Below are 27400 nucleotides of genomic sequence, written 5' to 3'. Positions count from 1 at the left end.
ATTGGTGTGAGACATTATCATTAAACTTTAGGGATAATAGAAAGATGTTTTGGAAAGAGGTAAATAGTGTGCAAAAGACAAGAGAACAAATGGAAACATCGGTTGAGGGGACAAAGAGGAAGTGATAGCAGGTAGTGATGCAGTGAGGTCATGGAGTAATTATCTCGAGGAATTGTTTAATGTGTCTGATGATAGGGTGGTAGTTGTGAGGTGTTTTGGTCGAGGTGATATGCAAAGTAAGAGCCATAGAAAGTAATGGAGAAAGCTTTGCAGATGAAATGCAGCAAGGCGCCTGGAGTGGATGATATTGCAATTGAATTTCTTAAAAGACAGGGTGACTGTGTTGTTGATTGGTCGGTAAAGATATTCAATGTTAGAAAAACGGATGGATTTTTGTATATGATAGCGTTAATGGATATACTTTGAATAAGGCGGTAAGCTGCTAAAAGCACCGTTGGTACCACGATTTCTTCAAACTTACCCAATTTTTCCTTCCCCGAAAACGACCTCTCTTTTCACACATTCTTTAGTGCTCTCATAACCTTCACTCCCTCCCACACCCTAAGACTCACTTCCGCTTCCATGGTTCCATTTGCTGTCATGTCCACTCTCAGGTACCTAAAATATTTCACATACTTCCTTCAATTTTTCTATATTCAAAGTCAAATCCCGACTAACCTATCCCTCAACCCTGCTAAACCTAGTAACCTTGCTTTTATTGATATCTAAACGTAACTTCCTCCTTTCACACACTCTTCAAAAGTGTTTCATCATCTTCTTCAGTTTCCTACTCGATTCTGTCCCCAGTGCTGTATCATCAGCGAACAACAACTGACTTTTCCCAAGCCCACTCATCCCCTACAGACTACAGACTCATCCCTCTCTCCAAAACTGACATTTGCGTCCCTCACCACCCCATCCATGAACAACAAACTAAACAGCCATGGAGACATCAAACATCCCTGCCTTATACCAGTCTTTATTTGGATCCATCCAATCTCCTTTTTTCAGCCTAATCGCACACATGTCTCGCATCCTTGTTAAAAACATCTCACTACTTCTAAGAGCTTTCCTCTCAGGTATAGTATCCTTAAGACCTTTCACAAACCATCTCTATAAATCCTATTGTATGCTTCTTTCAGACTCATAAATGTCACACACAAATCCTTCTGTTTCTCTAATTATTCATTCATACATTCGCTAAAATAAACACTTGATGCACATATCTATCATTCCTGAAAACGTACTGTTCCTTCTTAATCTGATGTTCTGTACATGCCTTCACCCCACTCAAACATTACTCTCCCACACAACTTACCAAGTACTCTCAACAAGCTTATACACCCGTGGTTTGAACACGCAGTTTTATGCCCTTTGCCTTTATACACTGGCATCATACATGCATTCTGCCAATCGTCAGGCATTTCGCCAAGACTCCTGTTCATAATAAATATCCCAACGAATATAATCATCCCCTTTCTCAAGAGATTCAACTACAATACCATCCATTCCAGCCGTGGTACTACATTAAATCTATTGTAAGGCTTTCACCACCTCTTTTCGCTTCACCAAACCACTCTCTGTGACTCTCTCACTTAGATTATCATGCGAGCCAAGCACCCTACATCTGCTGTCCTTTCAACAAACACATTCAACAGGCCTTCAAAATACTCACTCCATCTCTTCCTCAATTCAACACTATCTGTTACAACTTCCCTATTTGCCCTCCTCACCTATATTCCCATTTGCTGTCTTGTTTTTCGACCATTATTAAGCTCCTTCCAAAACATCAACTTATTTTCCCTAAAGTTTACTGATATTTGATCTCCTCGACTTTCACCTGTCCTATTTTTAAACACTTGTACCTTTCCCTTGATATATTGCCGCTTTAGTTTACATATCTGCCAATCATTTGCACTCCCTCCCTGTACGTACCGCCTTTATACCTCTCTTTTCTCTTTAATTAGCAACTTCACTTTTTCAAATGACTCACACTTCCCTTTCTAATCTACCCAGCTCCCATCTCACGAATTCCACATGCCTATATGGCACATGCCAGTCATGCTTCCCTAACTATCTACCATTCCTCATCTGGTATTTTTTAAATACAGGTCTCTTTTCCAATCTCATTTTCTCTCACCACTCTCCACTCACTCATACTGTTCATCTTTTCCAAAAACCTTTACAAATCATCTCCCTGGCCTCCAAAAGGTAATGTTCAGACTTCTCACCAGCTGGCCATCTCAGCACGTTCATATTCATAAGTCTCTCTTTTACGTGCCTTTCAATTAGTATGACAATCTATCCTATTCACATACGCATATTTACGTATGCCATTTTTTTTTTTTTCAAACAAGATATTCTCAATCACTAGTCCTTTTCACTATACAACTCAACACCTTTCTGTTGGCATCGGTGGAGGCAGCAGGAAGTTTCACCATTTTGTTTTCATAACTCTCATCTCAGAAATTAATACATTATACAGGGTCAGTATCTGTACCACTTGGTATATCTTAAAGGTATCTATCTTTTGATGTGAGAATAAATCCAGCGCTGATGTCTAAATGCCAGTGAGTGCTGTGCTGTCTGTAGTAAGCTGTTTATGGCAACTCAACAGTATTTGGTTTCATGCTAAACCAAATGACTTCGGAAAACTGCAGTTGCAGTCTATTTCTACAACACCTTTCCAAGTATGAAATACTTAATAGATGCTACATATACTTTACCTGATATGATACATACCTTAAACTGAATATACCATCTCACTGTAGCACGTTGCTTAAGGACGAAGGATATGTAAGTATCTTAATATTTCAGGTGAGACTTGGGGTGGAATGTATGAAAATGGTTCTTGGTATGGACTGATGGGACACCTACAAAGGCATGAAGTTGATATAGGGCTTGCCAACTTGTTTATTACGCAATACTTCTTGCAAGTTATATCCCTAACAGCTCCTTACAGAACTGAGGTAAGTTTAAAAAAAAAGAATTTAAGCTACTATCTTACTTATCCCTGGGGAGAGGGGATTAAGAATACTTCTCACGCATTCCTCACGTGTCGTAGACGGCGACTAAAGGGGACGGGAGCGGGGGGCCGGAAACCCTCCCCTCCTTGTATTTTAACTTTCTAAAAGGGGAAACAGAAGAAGGAGTCACGCGAGGAGTGCTTATCCTCCTCGAAGGCTCAGATTGGGTGTCTAAATGTGTGGATGTAAACACGATGAGAAAAAAGGAGAGATAGGTAGTATGTTTGAGGAAAGGAACCTGGATGTTTTGACTCTGAGTGAAACGAAGCTAAAGGGTAAAGGGGAAGAGTGGTTTGGGAAGGTCTTGGTAGTAAAGTCAGGGGTTAGTGAGAGGACAAAAGCAAGGGAAGGAGTAGCACTACTCCTGAATCAGGAGTTGTGGGAGTATGTGATAGAGTGTAACAAAGTAAATTCTAAATTATATGGGTAAAAATGAAAATTGATGAAGAGAGGTGGGTGATTTTTGGTGCATATGCACCTTGGCATGAGAAGAAAGATCATGAGAGGCAAGTGTTTTGGGAGCAGCTGAATGAGTGTGTTAGTGGTTTTGATGCACGAGACCGGGTTATAGTGATGGGTGATTTGAATACAAAGGTGAGTAATGTGGCAGTTGAGGGAATAATTGGTATACATGGAGTGTTCAGTGTTGTAAATGGAAATGGTGAAGAGCTTGTAGATTTATGTGCTGAAAAAGGACTGGTGATTGGGAATACCTGGTTTAAAAAGCGAGATATACATAAGTATACGTATGTAAGTAAGAGAGATGGACAGAGAGCGTTATTGGATTACGTGTTAATTGATAGACGCGCGAAAGAGAGACTTTTGGATGTTAATGTGCTGAGTGGTGCAACTGGAGGGATGTCTGATCATTATCTTGTGGAAGCAAAGGTGAAGATTTGTGGGGGTTTTCAGAAAAGAAGAGAGAATGTTGGGGTGAAGAGAGTGGTGAGAGTAAATGAGCTGCGGAAGGAGACTTGTATGAGGAAGTACCAGGAGAGACTGAGTACAGAATGGAAAAAGGTGAGAACAAAGGAGGTAAGGGGAGTGGGGGAGGAATGGGATGTATTTATGGAAGCAGTGATGGCTTGCGCAAAAGATGCTTGTGGCATGAGAAGCGTGGGAGGCGGGTTGATTAGAAAAGGTAGTGAGTGGTGGAATGAAGAAGTAATATTATTAGTGAAAGAGAAGAGAGAGGCATTTGGAGGATTTTAAAAGGGAAAAAATCCAATTGAGTGGGAGATGTATAAAAGAAAGAGACAGGAGGTCAAGAGAAAGGTGCAAGAGGTGAAGAAGAGGGCAAATGAGCGTTGGGGTGAGAGAGTATCATTGAATTTCAGGGAGAATAAAAAGATGTTCTAGAAGGAGGTAAATAAAGTGCGTAAGACAAGGGAGCAAATGATAACTTCAGTGAAGGGCGCAAATGGGGAGGTGATAACAAGTAGTGGTGATGTGAGAAGGAGATGGAGTGAATATTTTGAATGTTTTTGAATGTGTTTGATGATAGAGTGGCAGATATAGTGTGTTTTGCTCGAGATGGTGTGCAAAATGAGAGGGTTATGGAAAATGATTTGGGAAACAGAGAAGAGGTAGTAAGAGCTTTGCAGAAGATGAAAGACGGCAAAGCAGCAGGTTTGGATGGTCTTTCAGTGGAATTTCTTAAAAAAGGGGGTGACTGTATTGTTGCCTGGTTGTTAAGGTTATTTAATGTATGTATGACTCATGGTGAGGTGCCTGAGGATTGGCGGAATGCGTGCATAGTGCAATTGTACAAAGGCAAAGGGGATAAGAGTGAGTGCTCAAATTACAGAGGTATAAGTTTGTTGAGTATTCCTGGTAAATTATATGGGAAGGTATTGATTGAGAGGGTGAAGGAATGTACAGAGCATCAGATTGGGGAAGAACAGTGTGGTTTCAGAAGTGGTAGAGGATGTGTGGATCAGGTGTTTGCTTTCAAGAATGTATGTGAGAAATACTTAGAAAAGCAAATGGATTTGTATGTAGCATTTATGGATCTGGAGAAGGCATATGATAGAGTTGATAGAGATGCTCTGTGGAAGGTATTAAGAATATATGGTGTAGGAGGCAAGTTGTTAGAAGCAGTGAAAAGTTTTTATCGAGGATGTTAGGCATGTGTATGTGTAGGAAGAGAGGAAAGTGATTGGTTCTCAGTGAATGTAGGTTTTCGGCAGGGGTTTGTGATGTCTTCATGGTTGTTTAATTTGTTTATGGATGGGGGTGTTAGGGAGGTGAATACATTAGTTTTGGAAAGAGGGGCAAGTATGAAGTCTGTTGTGGATGAGAGAGCTTGGGAAGTGAGTCAGTTGTTGTTCGCTGATGATACAGCGCTGGTGGCTGATTCATGTGAGAAACTGCAGAAGTTGGTGACTGAGTTTGGTAAAGTGTGTGAAAGAAGAAAGCTAAGAGTAAATGTGAATAAGAGGAAGTTTATTGGGCAAAGTAGGGTTGAGGGTCAAGTCAATTGGGAGGTAAGTTTGAATGGAGAAAAACTGGAGGAAGTAAAGTGTTTTGGATACCTGGGAGTGGATCTGGCAGCGGATGGAACCATGGAAGCATAAATGAATCATAGGGTGGGGGAGGGGGCGAAAATCCTGGAAGCCTTGGAGAATGTGTGGAAGTCGAGAACATTATTTCGGAAAGCAAAAATGGGTATGTTTGAAGGAATAGTGGTTCCAACAATGTTGTATGGTTGCGAGGCGTGGGCTAAGGATAGAGTTATGCGCAGGAGGGTGGATGTGCTGGAAATGAGATTTTTGAGGACAATGTGTGGTGTGAGGTGGTTTGATCGAGTAAGTAAGGTAAGGGTAAGAGAGATGTGTGGAAATAAAAAGAGCGTGGTTGAGAGAGCAGAAGGGGGTGTTTTGAAATGGTTTGGGCACATGGAGAGAATGAGTGAGGAAAGATTGACCAAAGGGATATATATGTCGGAGGTGGAGGGAACGAGGAGAAGTGGGAGACCAAATTGGAGGTGGAAAGATGGAGTGAAAAAGATTTTGAGCGATCGGGGCCTGAGCATGCAGGAGGGTGAAAGGAGGGCAAGGAGTAGAGTGAATTGGATCGATGTGGTATACCGGGGTTGACGTTCTGTCAGTGGATTGAATCAGGGCATGTGAAGCGTCTAGGGTAAACCATGGCAAGTTGTGTTGGGCCTGGATGTGGAAAGGGAGCTGTGGCTTCGGGCATTATTGCGTGACAGCTAAAGACTGAGTGTGAACGAATGGGGCCTTTGTTGTCTTTTCCTAGTGCTTCCTCGCACACATGAGTGGGGAGGGGATGGTATTCCAAGTGTGGCGAGGTGGCGATGGGAATGAATAGGGTCAGACAGTGTGAATTCTGTGCATGGGTATATAAGTATGTGTCTGTGTGTGTATATATATGTGTACATTGAGATGTATAGGTATGTATATTTGCGTGTGTGGGCGTGTGTGTGTGTACATTGTATATGGGGGTGGGTTGTGCCATTTCTTTCGTCTGTTTCCTTGTGATACCTCGCGAACGCGGGATATATATATATATATATATATATATATATATATATATATATATATATATATATATATATATATATATATATATATATATATATGAATATATATATATATATATATATATATATATATATATATATATATATATATATATATATATATATATATATATATATATATATATATATATATATATATATATATATATGTATATATATATATATATATATATATATATATATATATATATATAGCACTACTCCTCAATCAGGAGTGGTGGGAGTATGTGATAGAGTGTAAGAAAGTAAATTCTAGATTGATATGGGTAAAACTAAAAGTTGATGGAGAGAGATGGGTGATTATTGGTGCATATGCACTACGGCATGAAAAGAAAGATCATGAGAGGCAAGTGTTTTGGGAGCAGCTGAATGAGTGTGTTAGTGGTTTTGATGCACAAGAACGGGTTGTAGTGATGGGTGATTTGAATGCAAAGGTGAGTAATATGGCATTTGAGGGAATAATTGGTATGCATGGAGTGTTCAGTGTTGTAAATGGAAATGGTGAAGATCTTGTAGATTTATATGCTGAAAAAGGACTGGTGATTGGGAATACCTGGTTTAAAAAGCGAGATATACATAAGTATACGTATGTAAGAAGGAGAGATGGCCAGAGAGCGTTATTGGATTACGTGTTAATTGATAGACGCACGAAAAAGAGACTTTTGGATGTTAATGTGCTGAGAGGTGCAACTGGAGGGATGTCTGATCATTATGTTGTGGAGGCGAAGGGGAAGATTTGTGGGGGTTTTCAGAAAAGAGGAGAGAATTTTGGGATGAAGAGAGTGGTGAGAGTAAGTGAGCTTGGGAAGTAGACTTGTGTGAGGAAGTAACAGGAGAGACTGAGTACAGAATGGAAAAAGGTGAGAACAAAGGAGGTTAGAGGAGTGGGGGGGGAGTGGGATGTATTTAGGGAAGCAGTGATGGCTTGCTCAAAAGATACTTGTGGTATGAGAAGCGTGGGAGGTGGGTTGATTAGAAAAGGTATTGAGTGGTGGGATGAAGAAGTAAGATTATTAGTGAAAGAGAAGAGAGAGGCATTTGGATTATTTTTGCAGGGAAAAAAATGCAAATGAGTGGGAGAGGTATAAAAGAAAGAGACAGGGGGTCAAGAGAAAGGTGCAAGAGGTGAAAAAGAGGGCAAATGATAGTTGGGGTGAGAGAGTATCATTAAATTTCAGGGAGAATAAAAAGATGTTTTGGAAGGAGGGAAATAAATAGCGTAAGACAAGGGAGCAAATGGGAACTTCACTGCAGGGGGCTAATGTGGAGGTGATAACAAGTTGTTGTGATGTGAGAAGTAGATGGAGTGAGTATTTTGAAGGTTTGTTGAATGTATTTGATGATAGAGTGGCAGATATACGGTGTTTTGGTCGAGGTGGTGTGCAAAGTGAGAGGGTTAGGGACAATGATTTGGTAAAAAGAGAAGAGGTAGTAAAAGCTTTACGGAAGATGAAAGTCGGCAAGGCAGCAGGTTTGGATGGTATTGCAGTGGAATTTATTAAAAAAGTGGGTGTCTGTATTGTTGACTGGTTGGTAAGGTTATTTAATGTATGTATTATTCATGGTGAGGTGCCTGAGGATTGGTGGAATGCTTGCATAGTGCCATTTTACAAAGGCAAAGGGGATAAGAGTGAGTGCTCAAATTACAGATGTATACGTTTGTTGAGTATTCCTGGTAAATTATATGGGAGGGTATTGACTGAGAGGGTGAAGGCGTGTACAGAGCATCACATTAGGGAAGAGCAGTGTGGTTTCAGAAGTGGTAGAGGATGTGTGGATCAGGTGTTTGCTTTGAAGAATGTATGTGAGAAATACTTAATAAAACAAATGGATTTGTGTATAGCATTTATGGATCTGGAGAAGGCATATCATAGAGTTGATAGAGATACTCTGTGGAAGGTTTTAAGAATATATGGTGTTGGAGGCAAGTTGTTAAAAGCAGTGAAAAGTTTTTATCGAGGATGTTAGGCATGTGTACGTGTAGGAAGAGAGGAAAGTTATTGGTTCTCAGTGAAAGTAGGTTTGCGGCAGGGGTGTGTGATGTCTACATGGTTGTTTGATTTGTTTATGGATGGGTTGTTAATGAGGTGAATGCAAGAGATTTGGAAAGAGGGGCAAGTATGCAGTCTGTTGTGGATGAGAGTGCTTGTGAAGTGACTCAGTTGTTGTTCGCTGATGATACTGCGCTGGTGGCTGATTCATGTAAGAAACTGCAGAAGCTGGTGAATGAGTTTGATAAAGTGCGTGAAAAAAGAAAGTTGAGAGTAACTGTGCATAAGAGCAAGGTTACTAGGTACAGAAGAGTTGACGGTCAAGTCAACTGGGAGGTAAGTTTGAATGCAGAAAAACTGGAGGAAGTAAAGTGTTTTAGATATCTGGGAGTGGATCTGGCAGCGGATGGAACCATGGATGCGGAAGTGAATCAGAGGGTGGGGGATGGGGCGAAAAGTCTTGGAGCCTTGACGAATGTTTAGAAGTCGAGAACATTATCTCGGAAAACAAAAATGGGTATGTTTGAAGGAATAGTGGTTCCAACAATGTTGTATGGTTGCGAGGCATGGGCTATGGATAGAGTTGTGCGCAGGAGGGTGGATGTGCTGGAAATGAGACGTTTGTGGACAATATATCATGTGAGGTGGTTTGATCGAGTAAGTAATGTAAGGGTAAGTGAGATGTGTGGAAATAAAAAGAGTGTGGTTGAGAGAGCAGAAGAGGGTGTTTTGAAATGGTTTGGTCACATGGAGAGAATCAGTGTGGAAAGATTGACCAAGAGGATATATGTGTCAGAGGTGGAGGGAACAAGAAGTGGCAGACTAAATTGGAGGTGGAAAGATGGAGTAAAAAAGATTTTGAGTGATCGGGGCTTGAACATGCAGGAGAGTGAAAGGCGTGAAAGGAATAGAGTGAATTGGAACGATGTGATATACCGGGGTCGACGTGCTGTCAATGGATTGAACCAGGGCATGTGAAGCGTCTGGGGTAAACCATGGAAAGTTGTGTGGGGCCTGGATGTGGAAAGGGAGCTGTGGTTTCGGTGCATTATTACATGACAGCTAGAGACTGAGTGTGAACGAATGAGGCCTTTGGTGTCTTTTCCTAGCGCTACCTCGCACACATGAAGGGGGAGGGGGTTGTTATTCCATGTGTGGCGAGGTGGCGATGAGAACAAATAAAGGTCGTTAGTATGAATTATGTACATGTGTATATATGTATATGTCTGTGAGTGTAGATATATGTGTACATTGAGATATATAGGTATGTATATTTTCGTGTGTGGACGTGTATGTATATACTTGTGTATGAGGGAGGGTTGGGCCTTATTTTCGTCTGTATCCTTGCGCGACCTCGCTAACGCGGGAGACAGCGACAAAGCAAAATAAATAAATATATATATATGTTTTTCTTTTTTCTTTGTCGCTGTCTCCCGCGTTTGCGAGGTAGTGCAAGGAAACAGACAAAAGAAATGGCTCAACCCACCCCAATACACATGTATATACATACGTCCACACACGCAAATATACATACCTACACAGCTTTCCATGGTTTAACCCAGACGCTTCACATGCCCTGATTTAATCCACTGACAGCACGTCAACCCCGGTAAACCACATCGATCCAATTCACCCTATTCCTTGCCCTCCCTTCACCCTCCTGCATGTTCAGGCCACGATCACACAAAATCTTTTTCACTCCATCTTTCCACCTCCAATTTGGTCTCCCTCTTCTCCTCGTTCCCTCCACCTCCGACACATATATCCTCTTGGTCAATCTTTCATCACTCATTCTCTCCATGTGCCCAAACCATTTCAAAACAACTTCTTCTGCTCTCTCAACCACGCTCTTTTTATTTCCACACATCTCTCTTACCCTTACGTTACTCACTCGATCAAACCACCTCACACCACACATTGTCCTCAAACATCTCATTTCCAGCACATCCATCCTCCTGCGCACAACTCTATCCATAGCCCACGCCTCGCTAACCATACAACATTGTTGGAACCACTATTCCTTCAAACATACCCATTTTTGCTTTCCGAGATAATGTTCTCGACTTCCACACATTCTGCAAGGCCCCCAGAATTTTCGCCCCCTGCCCCACCTTATGAACCACTTCCGCTTCCATGGTTCCATCCGCTGCCAGATCCACTCCCAGATATCTAAAACACTTCACTTCCTCCAGTTTTTCTCCATTCAAACTCACCTCCCAATTGACTTGACCCTCAACCCTACTGTACCTAATAACCTTGCTCTTATTCACATATATATATATATATATATATATATATATATATATATATATATATATATTTTTTTTTTTGTCGCTGTCTCCCGCGTTTGCGAGGTAGCGCAAGGAAACAGACGAAAAAAATGGCCCAACCCACCCCCATACACATGTATATACATACGTCCACACACGCAAATATAAATACCTACACAGCTTTCCATGGTTTACACCAGACGCTTCACATGGCTTGATTCAATCCACTGACAGCACGTCAACCCCGGTATACCACATCGCTCCAATTCACTCTATTCCTTGCCCTCCTTTCACCCTCCTGCATGTTCAGGCCACGATCACACAAAATCTTTTTCTCTCCATCTTTCCACCTCCAATTTGGTCTCCCTCTTCTCGTTCCCTCCACCTCCGACACATATATCCTCTTGGTCAATCTTTCCTCACTCATTCTCTCCATGTGCCCAAACCATTTCAAAACACCCTCTTCTGCTCTCTCAACCACGCTCTTTTTATTTCCACACATCTCTCTTACCCTTACGTTACTTACTCGATCAAACCACCTCACACCACACATTGTCCTCAAACATCTCATTTCCAGCACATCCATCCTCCTGCTCACAATTCTACCCATAGCCCACGCCTCGCAACCATACAACATTGTAGGAACCACTATTCCTTCAAACATACACATTTTTGCTTTCCGAGATAATGTTCTCGACTTCCACACATTCTTCAAGGCTCCCAGAATTTTCGCCCCCTCCCCCACCCTATGATCCACTTCCGCTTCCATGGTTCCATCCGCTGCCAGATCCACTCCCAGATATCTAAAACACTTCACTTCCTCCAGTTTTTCTCCATTCAAACTCACCTCCCAATTGACTTGACCCTCAACCCTACTGTACCTAATAACCTTGCTCTTGTTCACATTTACTCTTAACTTTCTTCTTTCACACACTTTACCAAACTCAGTCACCAGCTTCTGCAGTTTCTCACATGAATCAGCCACCAGCGCTGTATCATCAGCGAACAACAACTGACTCACTTCCCAAGCTCTCATATCCCCAACAGACTTCATACTTGCCCCTCTTTCCAAAACTCTTGCATTCACCTCCCTCACAACCCCATCCATGAACAAATTAAACAACCATGGAGACATCACACACCCCTGCCGCAAACCTACATTCACTGAGAACCAATCACTTTCCTAACAACTTGCCTCCCACACCATATATTCTTAATACCTTCCACAGAGCATCTCTATCAACTCTATCATATGCCTTCTCCAGATCCATAAATGCTACATATATATATATATATATATATATATATATATATATATATATATATATATATAAATATATATATATATATATATATATATATATATATATATATATATATATATATATATATATATATATATATATATATATATACATATATATATATATATATATATATATATATATATATATATATATATATATATATATATATATATATATATATATATATATATATATATATATATATATATATATATATATATATATATATATATATATGTATATATATATATATATATATATATATATATATATATATATATATATATATACATATATATATATATATATATATATATATATATATATATATATATATATATATATATATATATATATATATATATATATATATATATATATATATATATATATATGGGTGTATGTGTGTGTATATATATATTCTTATGAGTCTACGGGGAAAAATGAAACACGAAAAGTTCCCAAGTACACTTTTTTACCGGATGGCGTCCTAGCTTCTTCTCTTCAATCTATATCAAGTGACTGTTATATTTCTCTGTTGTGTCTCCCCTGATGATGTGATTATTACACGAAAGCGCACTTGGGGACTTTTCGTGTTTCATTTTTCCCCGTGGACTTGTAGGAATATCTTCATCACGCGCAAAATTGTGATCCTTTCCAATATTCATGTATAAATATACATATATATATATATATATATATATATATATATATATATATATATATATATATATATATATATATATATATATATATATATATATATATATATATATATATATATATATATATATATATATATATATATATATATATATATATATATATATATATATATATATATATATATATATATATATATATATATATTTATTTATTTATTTATTTATTTATTTATTTATTTTGCATTGTCGCTGTCTCCCGCGTTTGCGAGGTAGCGCAAGGAAACAGACGAAAGACATGGCCCAACCTACCCCCATACACATGTATATACACACTCGTCCACACACTCAAATGTACATACCTATACATCTCAATGTACACATATATATACACACACAGACACATACATATATACCCATGAACAAAATTCACAATATCTGCCCTTATTCATTCCCATCGCCAACTCGCCAAACATGGAATAACATCCCCCTCCCCCCTCATGTGTGCGGGGTAGGGCTGGGGAAAAACAACAGAGGCCTCATTCCCCCTCACTCAGTCTCTAGCTGTCATGCAATAATGCCGAAACCATAACTCCCTTTCCAAATCCAGGCCCCACACAACTTACTATGGATTACCCCAGACGCTTCACATGCCCTGATTCAATCCATTGACAGCACGTCGACCCCGGTATACCACATCGATCCAATTCACTCTATTCCTTGCCCTCCTTTCACCCTACTGCATGTTCAGGCCCCAATTACTCAAAATCTTTTTCACTCCATCTTTCCACCTCCAATTACGTCTCCCACTTCTCCTCGTTCCCTCTATCTCCGACTCATATATCCACTTCGTCAATCTTTCCTCACTCATTCTCTCTATGTGCCCAAACCATTTCAAAACACCCTCTTCTGCTCTCTCAACCACGCTCTTTTTATTTCCACATATCTCACTTACCCTTACATTACTTACTTGATCAAAGCACCTCACACCACATATTGTCCTAAAACATCTTATTTCCAGCACATCAACCCTCCTGCGCAAAACTCTATCCATAGCCCACGCCTTGCAACCATACAGCATTGTTAGAACCACTATTCCTTCAAACATACCCATTTTTACTTTCCGAGATAATGTTCTCGACTTCCACATATTCTTCAAGGCTCCCAGGATTTTCGCCTCCTCCCAGACTCTATGATTCACTTCCGCTTCCATGGTTCCATCCGCTGTCAGATCCATTCCCAGATATCTAAAACACTTCACTTCCTCCAGTTTTTCTCCATTCAAACTTACCTCCCAGTTGACTTGACCCTCAACCCTACTCTACCTAATAACCTTCCTCTTATTCACATTTACTCTTAACTTACTTCTTTCACACACTTTACCAAACTCAGTCAACATCTTCTACAGTTTCTCATATGAATCAGCCACCAGCGCTGTATCATCAGCGAACAACAACTGACTCACTTCCCAAGCACTCTCATGCACAACAGACTTCATACTTGCCCCTCTTTCCAAAAAATCTTGCATTCACCTCCCTAACAACCCCATCCATAAACAAATTAAACAACCATGTAGACATCCCATACCACTGCCGCAAACCTACATTTACTGAGAACCAATCAATTTCCTCACTTCCTACACGTACACGTGCCCTCCATCCTCGATAAAGACTTTTCACTGCTTCTAACAACTTGCCTCCCACACCATATATTCTTAGTACCTTCCACAGAGCATCTCTATCAACTCTATCATATACCTTCTCCAGATCCATAAATGCTACATACAAATCCATTTGCTTTTCTAAGTATTTCTCACATACATTCTTCAAAGCAAACACCTGATCCACACATCCTCTACAACTTCAGAAACCACACTGCTCTTCCCCAATCTGATGCTGTGTACATGCCTTCATCCTCTCAATCAATACAGTCCTATATGATTTACCAGGAATACTCAACAAACTTATACCTCTGTAATTTGAGAACTCACTCTTATCCCCTTTGCCTTTGTATAATGGCACTATGCGAGCATTCCGACAATCCTCCGGCACCTCACCATGAATCATTTTTGCATTAAATAACCTTACCAACTAGCCAACAATACAGTCACCCCCTTTTTCTAATAAATTCCACTGCAATACCATCCAAACCTGCTGCCTTGCCGGCTTTCATCTCCCGCAAAGCTTTTACTACCTCTTATCTCTTTACCAAATCATTTTCCCTAACCCTCTCACTTTGCACACCACCTCAACCAAAACACCCTATATCTGCCACTCTATCATCAAACACATTCAACAAACCTTTAAATTACTCACTCCATCTCCTTCTTAACTCCTCACCACTTGTTATCACCTCCCCATTAACCCCCTTCACTGAAGTTCGCATTTGCTCCCTTGTCTTACGCACTTTATTGACCTCCTTCCAAAACATCTTTTTATCCTCCGAAGAATTAATGATACTCTAACACCACAACTGTCATTTGCACTCTTTTTCACCTCTTGCACCTTTCTCTTGACCACCTGCCTGTTTCTTTTATACATCTCCAACTCATTTGCATTTCTTCCCTCCAAAAATAGTCGAAATGCCTCCCGTTTCTCTTTCACTAATAACCTTACTTCCTCATCTCACCACTCACTAACCTTCCTAACCAACCCACCTCCCACGCTTCTCATGCCACAAGCATCTTTTGCGCAAGCCATCACTGCTTCCCTAAATACATCACATTCCTTCTCCACTCCTCTTACCTCCTTTGTTCTCTCCTTTTTCCATTCTGTACTCAGTGTCTCCTGGTACTTCCTCACACAAGTCTCCTTCGAAAGCTCACTTACTCTCAACACTTTCTTCACCCCAACATTCACTCTTCTTTTCTGAAAACCCCTACAAAACTGCACTTTCGCCTTTCACAAGATAATGATCAGTCATAGCTCCAGTTGCACCTCTCAGCACATCAACATCGAAAAGTCTCTCTTTCGCGCGCCTGTCAATAAACACGTAATCCAATAACGTCTCTGGCGATCTCTCATACTTATATACGTATACGTATCAGATTGGGGAAGAGCAGTGGGTTTTAAAAAATGGTAGAGGATGTATGGATCAGGAGCTTCCCTTGAAGATTATATTTTAGAAATACTGAAAAAAGAAAATAGATTTGTATGTAGCATTTATGGATCTGGAGACGGCATATGATAGAGTTGATAGAGATGCTCTGTGGAAAGTATTAAGAATACATGGTGTGGGAGGCAAGTTGTTAGAAGCAGTGAAAAGTTTTTATCGAGGATGTAAGGCATGTGTGCGTGTAGGAAGAGAGGAAAGTGATTGGTTTTCAGTGAATGTAGGCTTGCGACAGGGGTGTGTGATATCTCCGTGGTTGTTTAATTTGTTTATGGATGGGGTTCTTAGGGAGGCAAATGCAAGACTTTTGGAAAGAGGGGCAAGTATGCAGTCTGTTGTGGATGAGAGAGCTTGGGAAGTCAGTTAGTTGTTGTTCGCTGATGATACAGCGCTGGTGGCTGATTCATATGAGAAAGTATAGAAGCTGGTGACTGAGTTTAATAAAGTGTGTGAAAGAAGAAAGCTGAGAGTGAATGTGAATAAGAGCAAGATTACTAGGTACAGTAGGGTTGAGGGTCAAGTCAATTGGGAGGTAAGTCTGAATTGAGAAAAACTGGAGGAAGTAAGTGTTTTAGATATCTGCGAGTGGATCTGGCAGCGGATGGAACAATGGAAGCGGAAGTGAATAATAGGATGGGGGAGGGAGCGAAAACTCTGAGAGTCTTGAAGAATGTTTGGAAGTCGAGAACATTATCTTGGAAAGTAAAAATGTGTATCATTGAAGGAATAGTGGTTCCAACAATGTTGTATGGTTGCGAGGCGTGGGCTATGGCTAGAGTTGTGCGCAGTAGGGTGGATGTGCTGGAAATGAGATGTTTGAGGACAATATGTGGTGTGAGGTGGTCTGATCGAGTAAGTAATGTAGGGGTAAGAGAGATGTGTGGAAATAAAAAGAGTGTGGTTGAGAGAGCAGAAGAGGGTGCTTTGAAATGGTTTGGTCACATGGAGAGAATGAGCGAGGAGAGATTGACCATATGGATATGTGTGTCAGAGGTGAAGGGAACGAGAAGTGGGAGATCAAATTTTAGGTGGAAAGGAGGAGTGAAAAAGATTTTGAGTGATCGTGGCCTGAGCATGCAGGAGGGTGAAAGGCGTGCAAGGAATAGAGTGAATTGGAACGATGTGGTATACGGTGTCGACATTCTGTCAATGGATTGAACCAGGGCATATGAAACGTTTGGGGTAAACCATGGAAAGTTCTCTGGGGCCTGGATACGGAGGGGGAGCTGTGGTTTCGGTGAATTATTATATGACAACAAGAGACTGAATGTGAACGAATGGGGCCTTTGTTGTCTTTTACTACCGCTACCTCGCACACAAGAGGGGGAGGGAGTTGTTATTTCATGTGTGGCGAGGTGGATATGGGAATAGATAAACCCAGATAGTGTGAATTATTTACATGTGCATATATGTATATGTCTGTGTGTGTATATATATGTATACATTGAGACGTATAGGTATGTATATTTGCGTGTGTATTAACTCTATTATATACCTTCTCTAGATCAATAAATGCTACATACAAATCCATTTGCTTTTATAAATGTTTCTCACATACATTCTTCAAAGCAAACACCTGATCCACTCATCCTCTACCACTTCTGGAACCACACTGCTCTTCCCCGATCTGATGCTCTGTACATGTCTTCACCTTCTCAAACAATACCCTGCCATATAATTTACCAGGAATACCCAACAAACTTATACCTCTGTAATTTGAGCAATCACTCTTATCCCCTTTCCCTTTGTACTATGGCAATATGCAAGCATTCGCCAATCCTCAGGCACCACACCATGAATCATACATACATTAAATATCCTTACCATCCAGTCAACAATACAGTCACCTCCTTTTTTAATAAATTCCACTGCAATACCATCCAAACCTGCTGCCTTGACGGCTTTCATCCTCCGCTAAGTTTTTATTACCTCTTCTCTGTTTACCAAATCATTTTCCCTAACCCTCTCACTTTGCACAACAACTCGACCAAAACACCCTATATCTGCCACTCTATCATCAACCACAGTCAACAAACCTTCAAAATACTCACTCCATCTCCTTCTCACATCACCACTACTTGTTATCACCTCCCCATAAGCCCCCTTCACTTAAGTTCCCACTTGATCCCTTGTCTTACTCACTTTATTTACCTCCTTCCAAAAATTCTTTTTATTCTCCTTTAAATCTAATGATACTCTCTCACCCCAACTCTCATTTGCTCTCTTTTTCACCTCTTGTACCTTTCTCTTCACCTCCTGCCTCTTTCTTTTATACATCTCCCACTCATTTGCATTTTTTCCTTGCAAAAATCGTTCAAATGCCTCTCTCTTCTCTTTCACTAATAATCTTTCATCCTCATCCCATCACTCACTACCCTTTCTAATCAACCCACCTCCCATGCTTCTCATGCCACAAGTATCTTTTGCGCAAGCCATCACGGCTTCCCTAAATACATCCCATTCCTCCCCCACTCCCCTTACTTCCATTGTTCTCACCTTTTTCCATTCTGTACTCAGTCTCTCCTGGTACTTCCTCACACAAGTCTCCTTCCCAAGCTCACTTACTCTCACCACTCTCTTCACCCCAACATGGGAGAGAATGATTGAGGAAAGATTTTCCAAGAGGATATATGTGTCAAAGGTGGAGGGAAAGAGAAGTGGGAGACCAAATTGGAGGTGGAAAGATGGATTGAAAAAGATTTCGAGTGATCGGGGCCTGAACATGCAGGTGTGCAAGGAATAGAGTGACTTTGAACGATGTGGTATACCGGGGTCGACGGGGTGTCAATGGATTGAACCAGGGCGTGTGAAGCGTCTGTGGTAAACCATGGAAAGTTCTGTGGGGCCTGGATGTGGAAAGGGAGCTGTGCTTTCGGTGTATTATACATGCCAGCTAGAGACAGTGTGATCGAATGTGGCCTTTGTTGTCTTTTCTTAGCGCTACCTCACACACATGCGGAGGGAGGGGGCTGTTATTTCATGTGTGGCGGGATGGCGATAGGAATGAATAAAGGCAGATAGTATGAATTATGTACATGTTTATATATGTATATGTCTGTGTGTGTATATATATGTATACGTTGAAATGTATATGTATGTTTATTTGAATGTGTGGACGTATATGTGGGTGGGTTGGGACATTCTTTCGTCTCTTTCCTTGCGTTACCTCGCTAACGCGGGAGACAGCGACAAAGTAAATAAATTAAAAAAGAATGATGTGTATATATATATATATATATATATATATATATATATATATATATATATATATATATATATATATATATATATATATATATATGTGTGTGTGTGTGTGTGTGTGTGTGTGATTGTCCGCCTTTTTTAGCGTCTTATATCATCTAATGCAATGAACCGGTGGCGAAATGCCGCACTCCCTCACATTCATTCTGTAGTTGCGACGTGAAATGCACCAAAACAAAAGCCCATACCCAGGCCCTAAAGACCTTTTCGTTGTTTTCCGGCCGCTTCCTATACCGCGATTTAGTTATTTGACAGCACATTGCCTTACGTATATCGCATCGTTCCACTTTACTCTATCCCCTATTGATTTTTTACCATCCTGCATGTTCAGACCTCGATCACTCTTGATATTCTTCATTCCATCTATCTATCTCCAATTTTCTATTGAACATGTTCACTCATTCTCTCCAAATATCCAACCCGTTTCAGCATACCAACTTCAGCTCGTACATCCACACCCTTATTACCACACCTCTGTCTTCCTCTCTTATCAGTTACTCAGCCTAGCCACCACACACCATGTGTTGTCCTTAGAAATTTCATTTGTAACACATTCACCCTCCGCACAGCATCACCTGTAGCGCATTCCTCGCATCCATACAACATCGTCGGGACTACTGTACCTTCAAATATATAATTTTTTTCCCTCCCAGATGATAACCACTGTTTCCACACATTTCTTAATGCTCCCAGAACCTTTGCCCTTCATCCATCCTATGACAGACTTCTGCTTCTATGGTTCCATTTGTTGCTAAGTCCACTCCCAGGTATCATATAGCCTCCATTCATTCTCACACCCCATCTAACCTTTCCTTCTGCCCTATTAAACTTAATCTCATCCTCCTCCTTTCATGCACTCTTCAAACTCACTCACTACCTTCTGTAGTTTCTCATCGATAAACAACAACTGACTCACTTCCTAGGCCTCTTAACCCTCTAGAGACCATATATGCCGCCTTCTTCAACACCCTTCCATTTACATCCTTCACCATCCCATCCATAGATAAATTCAGTCAAATTGAAATCCCTACCGTTTATCAACTTTAATCTGAGGCCAGTCACCCTCCTCTCCTCCTACTTGTACACACCCCTTACCCTGTTGATAAAAAAATCACTTTATCAGTTAGCTTCCCTGACTCAACATATATTCTTAAGACTTTCCACAGGACATCTTTCAACCCTGTTATTTGTTTTCTCGAAACTCATAAATGCCATATATAAGTCCTTCTGTTTCTCTAAATTTTTCTAACAGCAGACATTCTTCAAAGCAAACAACTGAACCACATATCTTATACCACTCCTGAAACCACATTGTTCCTCCCAAGTCTGATTCTCCGTACTTGCCTTCATCCTCTCAGTTATCACTCTACACAAAAGACTTATGTCCTTGTAGTTCGAACACTCTCCTTTGTCCCTTTTGCCATCAAAGAAGAACAATATACATGCATTTTCTCATATCCCCAGGCACTTTACCATATTCCGTGCTTACCTACATCGCAAATTTCTAGTTAACAAATCAACTACATAGTCATCCCCTCTCTTAACCTTGAAAATACTAGCGTTGTTTCTGTCAGACCAGATGCTTCTCGAGGTTCTTTTGATTCATGGGGTTCCTATATAGGCATTTAGTTCTTGTTGAGACATCGCCAGGGTGTGTGGGTGTGAGTGTGTTGGGTGGAGTTGGGGGTTGGTTGGGGGGCGGCCTCATACTGTGCTTCTATTCCTTCTTTGTGTTTTATGTTGCTTCGGTACGACAGAACCATTGATGGTGAGAGTGAGGGGGATAGATACCCTATAGATATGCAATAAATGGCCTACAGATCAAGGTAATGTAGGAAAGCTCTCCCTCTGTCAGCAGGAGGCTGGTAGCCTGGAAAATAGATCCTTTTGATATTAAGTCCTAATAATGAATAGTTTTTGTATTTTACTGAAAAGAGTAATAGATTTTTCATATACATTTTCAAAGATTCTTTTTAACAATGACTACATCGACTTATGTTTTTTCATTTTTGTTTCTTGATAAGTTAAAGTAAAGCTTAAAGTTCATGTACAATTTTTGTTTCCAATGAATTGCAATTAGAACTACTTTTCTCTACAGCCAGGTCTTTTGAACCTAAGTGTAGTAAAATCGTGCCACTTTATTGAGGGTAGTGTTTCAGGGTTAAGAATTTCAACTGCGAAACAATTCACTCCAGCTGCCTTATCCATTCCAACTTACGCAAGGCTTTCACCACTTCTTGTCTCTTTACCAAATCACTTTCGTATACCTTCCTGACCCAAGCTTCCTACATAGGCTGCCCAATTATCAAATACATTCAGTAATCCTTCAGAATACTCTCTATCCCTTCCTCATCTCAGCCCTACCTGTTATCATTTCCCTATTTGCCTCTTTCTCCAATGTTCTTATTTGCTCTCTTTCTTTCCTTACACTATTAACCTCTACGCACAATATCTTAATCTCCCTGAAGTTTACTGACAATCATTCGTCTACAATATCAATTACTATCTTTTGCCACCCTTGCTTCTTTATTACCCCCTGCTTTCGCTGGTACATCTCTCAATCATTTGCGCTCTTTCTTCTAAGTATCACTTATCACTTATCACTTCTCTTACCTCGTTGACTAGCAATATTACTTCGTCAACCGATAATTTTCTCATCTGGTCACCTCCCACTTTCCACATGACGCACACTTTTCTTCCCAAAATATCTTCCATTCCTAACATACTGCTATAGCTTCGTTTACCCTCACCTTTTGCCATACTACACAGTTTCTCCTGACATTTCTTCACACACGTCTTATTTCCAAGTGCACATTTTCACCTCCTTCTTTCCAGCTATATGGTTTTTCTTTTCCAAAAACTTCATCAACACTTCACCCTTTTTCCCACTAGCTTATGGTTAGACATCCGGAAACTGCCACTCTCAATACATTCTCTTTTACGCGCTTATCAATTAGTATGGAATCCATTACTGCCCACTTACTATCTTTCCTGCTCACCTACATATACACTTATTTCTGTCTCTATTTTCAAGCAAGGATTCCTAATCACTTTCCTCTCAACCCTCTCGTTCTCGTGCCCAGCACTGATAATCGTCCGCCTCTCGCAACACACTTTTATCTTTACCCACGTCAGTCTGGAGCTCACATTCCTACAATTCCTGCTTCAGAAGTAGTTATACCGCTTCTTTTGCTCCTAGCCTCACACCAACTTTATCCCTAAGATATTCCCAAACCATTTTTTACCTTCACCCTTGAGGGTTTTTTCTGTTTTTTTTTTTTTTTCCAAATCAGAGCCGGATCGATTAGGTTCCTTTCCTCAAACAGCTACCGACCTCTCCGCTCATCTCAACTTAGTTGCATCCACACACATTTAGATATTCGTGTCCTGGAGCCTTCGTGGAGGATGAGCACTCCTCACTTGGTTTCTTTTCTTTTCTTTCTTTTAGAAACGAAATACAAGGAGGGAGGGGCTTTTTCCAGCCCCACGCCCCCATCCCTCTTTCTTCCTTACCACATAGATTATTTTCTGTTTCATATATAGATATGGATAAAGATTTTTTCTGGTATTATAAAAAAAAAAAAATCGTTAAGGGAATGCTTTTTTTGCGTCCCTTCTTTTCCTTTCAAAACAGAAAATGTTCTAGTGCACATCTCCTCTAGACACAGTTGTTGGCCAAAATCTTTAACTACACGCAGGTATCGGGTTTCCTCATCCGCGTGGAGCCTCCGTTACCCCACTGGCAAGCCCTGGCCTTCCCCTTCAACAAGTGGACCTGGCTGGGAGTTGTCGTTGGCCTCATTATTTCAGGACCAGTACTTTTCCTCTTTGCCTGGGGCAGCGGCCAATGGTGAGTCAATACGTACATTTGTAGGCAGGATTCTGTAGTATATCTTTTTTGGGTAAACATACTCTGTGGGTGGGTGGGAGAGTTGCCAGTGTGGGAGAGGCTGGCGGTTCCACACTCGATGTTTTTTTCACCTGGAGAGCATTTGATACTTTCATTATCCAGCTGACACATAATACTTAAAGGGAATCTGATACTTTTGGTTGAATTTATAAAACAAATGAATAAAGATTTTTTTGGGTTTCTAATATTTTCACCATAACCGTATGCGGTAAAGGTGGCTTATGACAGCGTCACTGCTCCTCCACCAACACAGCATATGCTCAACACACACACATACACACACACACACACACACACACACACACACACACACACACACCACACACAGACACAGACACACACACATACACAACACACACACACACACACACACACACACACACACACACACCACACACACACACACACACACACACACACACACACACACACACACACACACACACACACACACACACACACCACACACAGACACAGACACAGACACAGACACACACACATTCACAACACACACACACACACACACACACACACACACACACACACACACACACACACACACATACACAACACACACACACACACACAAACACGCACACACACACACACACACACACACACACACACACACACACACACACACACACACACACACACACACAAAGGTCTACGTTCACTGTTATAAAAAGGTTTAAAACTTGCGATATAACTTCGTTTGAATTCCTTATTTCAGTGAATATTTTCTTATATACAAGACTGAGTATATTACATTTTTGTTATATTGATCAATGCTATATTCTTTTTTTCTGAAGTTCTTATTCCAATTCAGCTTCATATATGTTTTCCCTGTCTAACCTCTGTGACAGAAAAAGAAAATTAGTCTAAATTCATTAAAGGCAGAATAAATCGAATATATTAAATTTCATTTTATAAATTCAACTCCTCCCCAAACAGTATGAAAGACATGGAAAAGCAAAAGTAACTTGAGTGTCATTTTATCTCCAGCATAGACAAGTAAGTTTTCCTTCCCGTTCACGCTCGGTGAGGAGGTCCTTGCCAACCGAGACATGCTGGTGCAAGGGATGTAGCACCTTACTATCCAGCGGTGAACCTTCATCTTTTTGTTACCTTAGACTGCAAGGATTTTGTTAAAAAAAGGGAGTGATTGTGTTGTTGATTTGATGGTATTCAGGGTATGTATGGACCATTAGGAAGTCCCTGAGGATTGGCAGAATGCATGCATAGTGCCATTGCACAAAGTGCTCAAACTACAGAGGCATAAGTTTGTTGAGTATTCCTGGGAAATTAAATGGAAGGCTATTGATTGAGAGGGTCAAGACATGTACGAAACATCAGATTGGGAAGAGCAGTGTGGTTTCAGAAGTGGAAGAGGATCTGAGGATCAGGTCTTTGCTTTCAAGAACGTATTTGAGAAATACTTACAAAAACAGATGCATTTGTATGTAGCATTTATGGATCTGGAGAACATATATGATAGGGTTGATAGAGACACTTTGTGGAGGGCTTAAGAGTATATGGTGTGGGAGATAAGTCGCTTGAAGCAGTGAAAAGTTTTTACCAAGGATGCAGGGCAAGTGAACGAGTAGGAAGAGAGGAAAGTTCTCAGTGAATGTCGGTTTGTGGCAGGGGTGCGTGATGTCTCCATGGTTGTTTAATTTGTTTATGGATGGGGTTGTTAGGAAGGTAAATGAAAAAATTTTGGAGCGAGGTGCGGGTACGCAGTCTGTTGTGGATGAGTGGGCCTGGGAAGTGAGTCAGTTGTTGTTCATTGATGATACAGCTCTAATGACTGATTCGCGTGAGAAACTTAATAGAAAAGTACGTGAAATGAGAAAGTTGAAAATTTTCTGGAATAAGAAGGTTATTTGGTTCAGTAGGGTTGAGGGACAAGTTAACTGGGATGCAAGCTTCAATTGATAAAAACTGGAGGAAGTGAAGTGTTTTAGATATTTGGGAGTGGAACTAGCAGCGAATGGAACCATGGAAGGGGAAGAGAGTCATTGGCTGGGGGAAGGGGCGAAAGATCTGTGAACGATGAAGAATGTGTGGAAGGAGAGAACGTTATCTCGGGGAGCAAAAATGGAAATGTTTGAAGGAATAGTAGTTCACGCATTACTAAATGGTTGTGAGGCATGGGCTATAGATACAGCTGTATAGAGGAGGGTAGATGTGCTGGAAAAAAGTGTTTGAGAATATGTTGTGTGAGGTGGTTTGATCTAGTAAGTACTAAAAGGGTAAGAGAGATGTGTGGAAATAAAAAGGTGTGGTTGAGATAGTAGAAGAGTGTACGTTGATATGGTTTGGACATATGGAGAGAATGAATGAGGGAAGATTGACAAAGAGGGTATATCTAAGAAATGAAGGAGAAAAAGTGAAGCGGGAGATCAAAATGGAGGTGGAAGGATCGTGTGAAAAATATTTAGAGCGATCGCGGATTGAACATACAGGAGGGTGAAACGCGTGCAAGGAACAGAGTAAACTAAAACGAAGTTGTTTTCCAGGATCGACGTACAATCAATGGAATGACCAAGGGCATATGAAACTTCTGGGGTAAACCACGAAAACGTTTGTGGGGCCTGGAAGTGAATAACGAGATACGGTTTCGGTGCATTACACATGACAGCTAGAGATTGAGCTCAAGGGATGTGGTGTTTTGTATATTTTCCTGGCGGTGCTACGAGGAATCAGGGGATAGGGATGCTGGTCCCTGCGTAACGAGGCATCGTTAAGAATGCGTGAAGGCAAGCAAGAACGAATATGTACATTTATTTTATCTTCTATTATGCTTTTTTCGCTGTCTCCCGCGTTAGCGAGGTAGCGCAAGGAAACAGACGAAAGAATGGCCCAACCCACCTCCATACACATGTATATACATACACATTGACAAACGTAAATATACATAGCTATACATCTCAACGTATACATATATATGCACACACAGACTTATACATATATGCACATGTATATAATTCATACTGTCTGACCTTATTCATTCCTGTTGCCACCCCGCCACACGTGAAATAACAACCCCCTCCCCTCCGCATGTGCGCGAGGTAGAACTAGGAGAACACAGCACATTCGTTCACACTCAGTCCCTAGCGGTCATGTATAATGCACCGAAACAACAACTCTCTTTCCACATCCAGGACCCACAGAACTTTCCATGGTTTACCCCGGACGCTTAATATGCCCTGGTTCAATCCATTGACAGCACGTCGACCCCAGTATACCACTTCGTTCCAATTCACTCTATTCCTTACACGTCTTTCACCCTTCTGGATGTTCAGGTCTCGATCACTCAAAATCGTTCTCACTTCATCTCTCCACCTCCAATTTGGTCTCCCACTTATCCTCATTCCCTCCACCTCTGACATATATATCCCCTATGTCAATCTTTCCTAACTCATTCTATCCATGTGACCAAACCATTTCAAAACACTCTCTTCTGCTCTTTCAACCACACTCTTTTTATTACCACACATCCCTCGTACCCTATTATTACTTACTCGATCAAACCACCTCACACCACATATTGTCCTCAAACATCTCGTTTCCAGCTCATCCACCCTCCTCCACACAACTCTATCTATAGCCCACGTCTCGCAAACATATAACATTGTTGGAACCACTATTCCTTCAAACATACCCATTTTTGCTTTCAAAGATAACGTTTTCGACTTCCACATATTCTTCAACGCTCCTAGATCTTCGCCCCCGTCCCCCACACTATGATTCACTTCTGCTTCCATGGCTCCATCCGTTGCCAAATCCACTCCCAGATATCTAAAACACTTCACTTTCTCCAGTTTTTCTCCATTCAAACTTACCTCCCAATTGACTTGTCCCTCAACCCTACTGCACCTAATAACCTTGATCTTATTCACATTTACTCTTAACTTTCTTCTTTCACACACTTTACCAAACTCAGTCACCAGCTCATTCCCAAGCTCTCTGATCCACAACAGACTGTGTACTTGCCCCTCTGGCCAAAGCTCTTGAATTCACCTCCCTAAAAACCCTATCCATAAACAAATTAAACAACCATGTAAACACCACACACCCCTACCGCAAACCAACATTCACTGAGAACCAATAACTTTCCTCTCTTCATATACGTCACTGCCTTACATCCTAAATAAAAACCTTTCACTGCGTCTATTAACTTGCCTCCTATACCATATATCCTTAGTACCTTTCACAGAGCATCTCTATCAACTCTATCATATGCCTTGTCCAGATCCATAAACACTACAAACAAACTCATTTGATTTTCTAA

The 27400-nt window shown here is 40.7% G+C and overlaps 2 protein-coding genes and 1 pseudogene across 2 annotated transcripts in view; all 3 read left to right on the top strand.

Moving 5' to 3' along the window:
* LOC139746934 (NADH-ubiquinone oxidoreductase chain 1-like) overlaps window positions 1-2073 on the top strand; it is a 45410-nt pseudogene extending 43337 nt beyond the window's left edge.
* LOC139748803 (probable glutamate receptor) overlaps window positions 1-24121 on the top strand; it is a 119218-nt gene extending 95097 nt beyond the window's left edge. The window contains exons 3-5 of the mRNA XM_071662235.1: window positions 2818-2969; window positions 22856-23043; window positions 24109-24121. Of these exons, the coding sequence (XP_071518336.1) occupies window positions 2818-2969; window positions 22856-23043; window positions 24109-24121 (353 nt within the window). The remainder of the gene's footprint in view (window positions 1-2817; window positions 2970-22855; window positions 23044-24108) is intronic.
* LOC139746862 (ionotropic receptor 21a-like) overlaps window positions 22577-27400 on the top strand; it is a 163197-nt gene continuing 158373 nt past the window's right edge. The window contains exon 1 of the mRNA XM_071658492.1: window positions 22577-23043. The gene's annotated coding sequence lies outside the window, so the exon portion shown is untranslated. The remainder of the gene's footprint in view (window positions 23044-27400) is intronic.

This window comes from Panulirus ornatus, chromosome 5 (genome assembly GCF_036320965.1).
Source record: "Panulirus ornatus isolate Po-2019 chromosome 5, ASM3632096v1, whole genome shotgun sequence".
Classification (NCBI taxonomy): Eukaryota; Metazoa; Arthropoda; class Malacostraca; order Decapoda; family Palinuridae; genus Panulirus; species Panulirus ornatus.
This window is presented reverse-complemented; position numbering and strand designations above follow the sequence as displayed.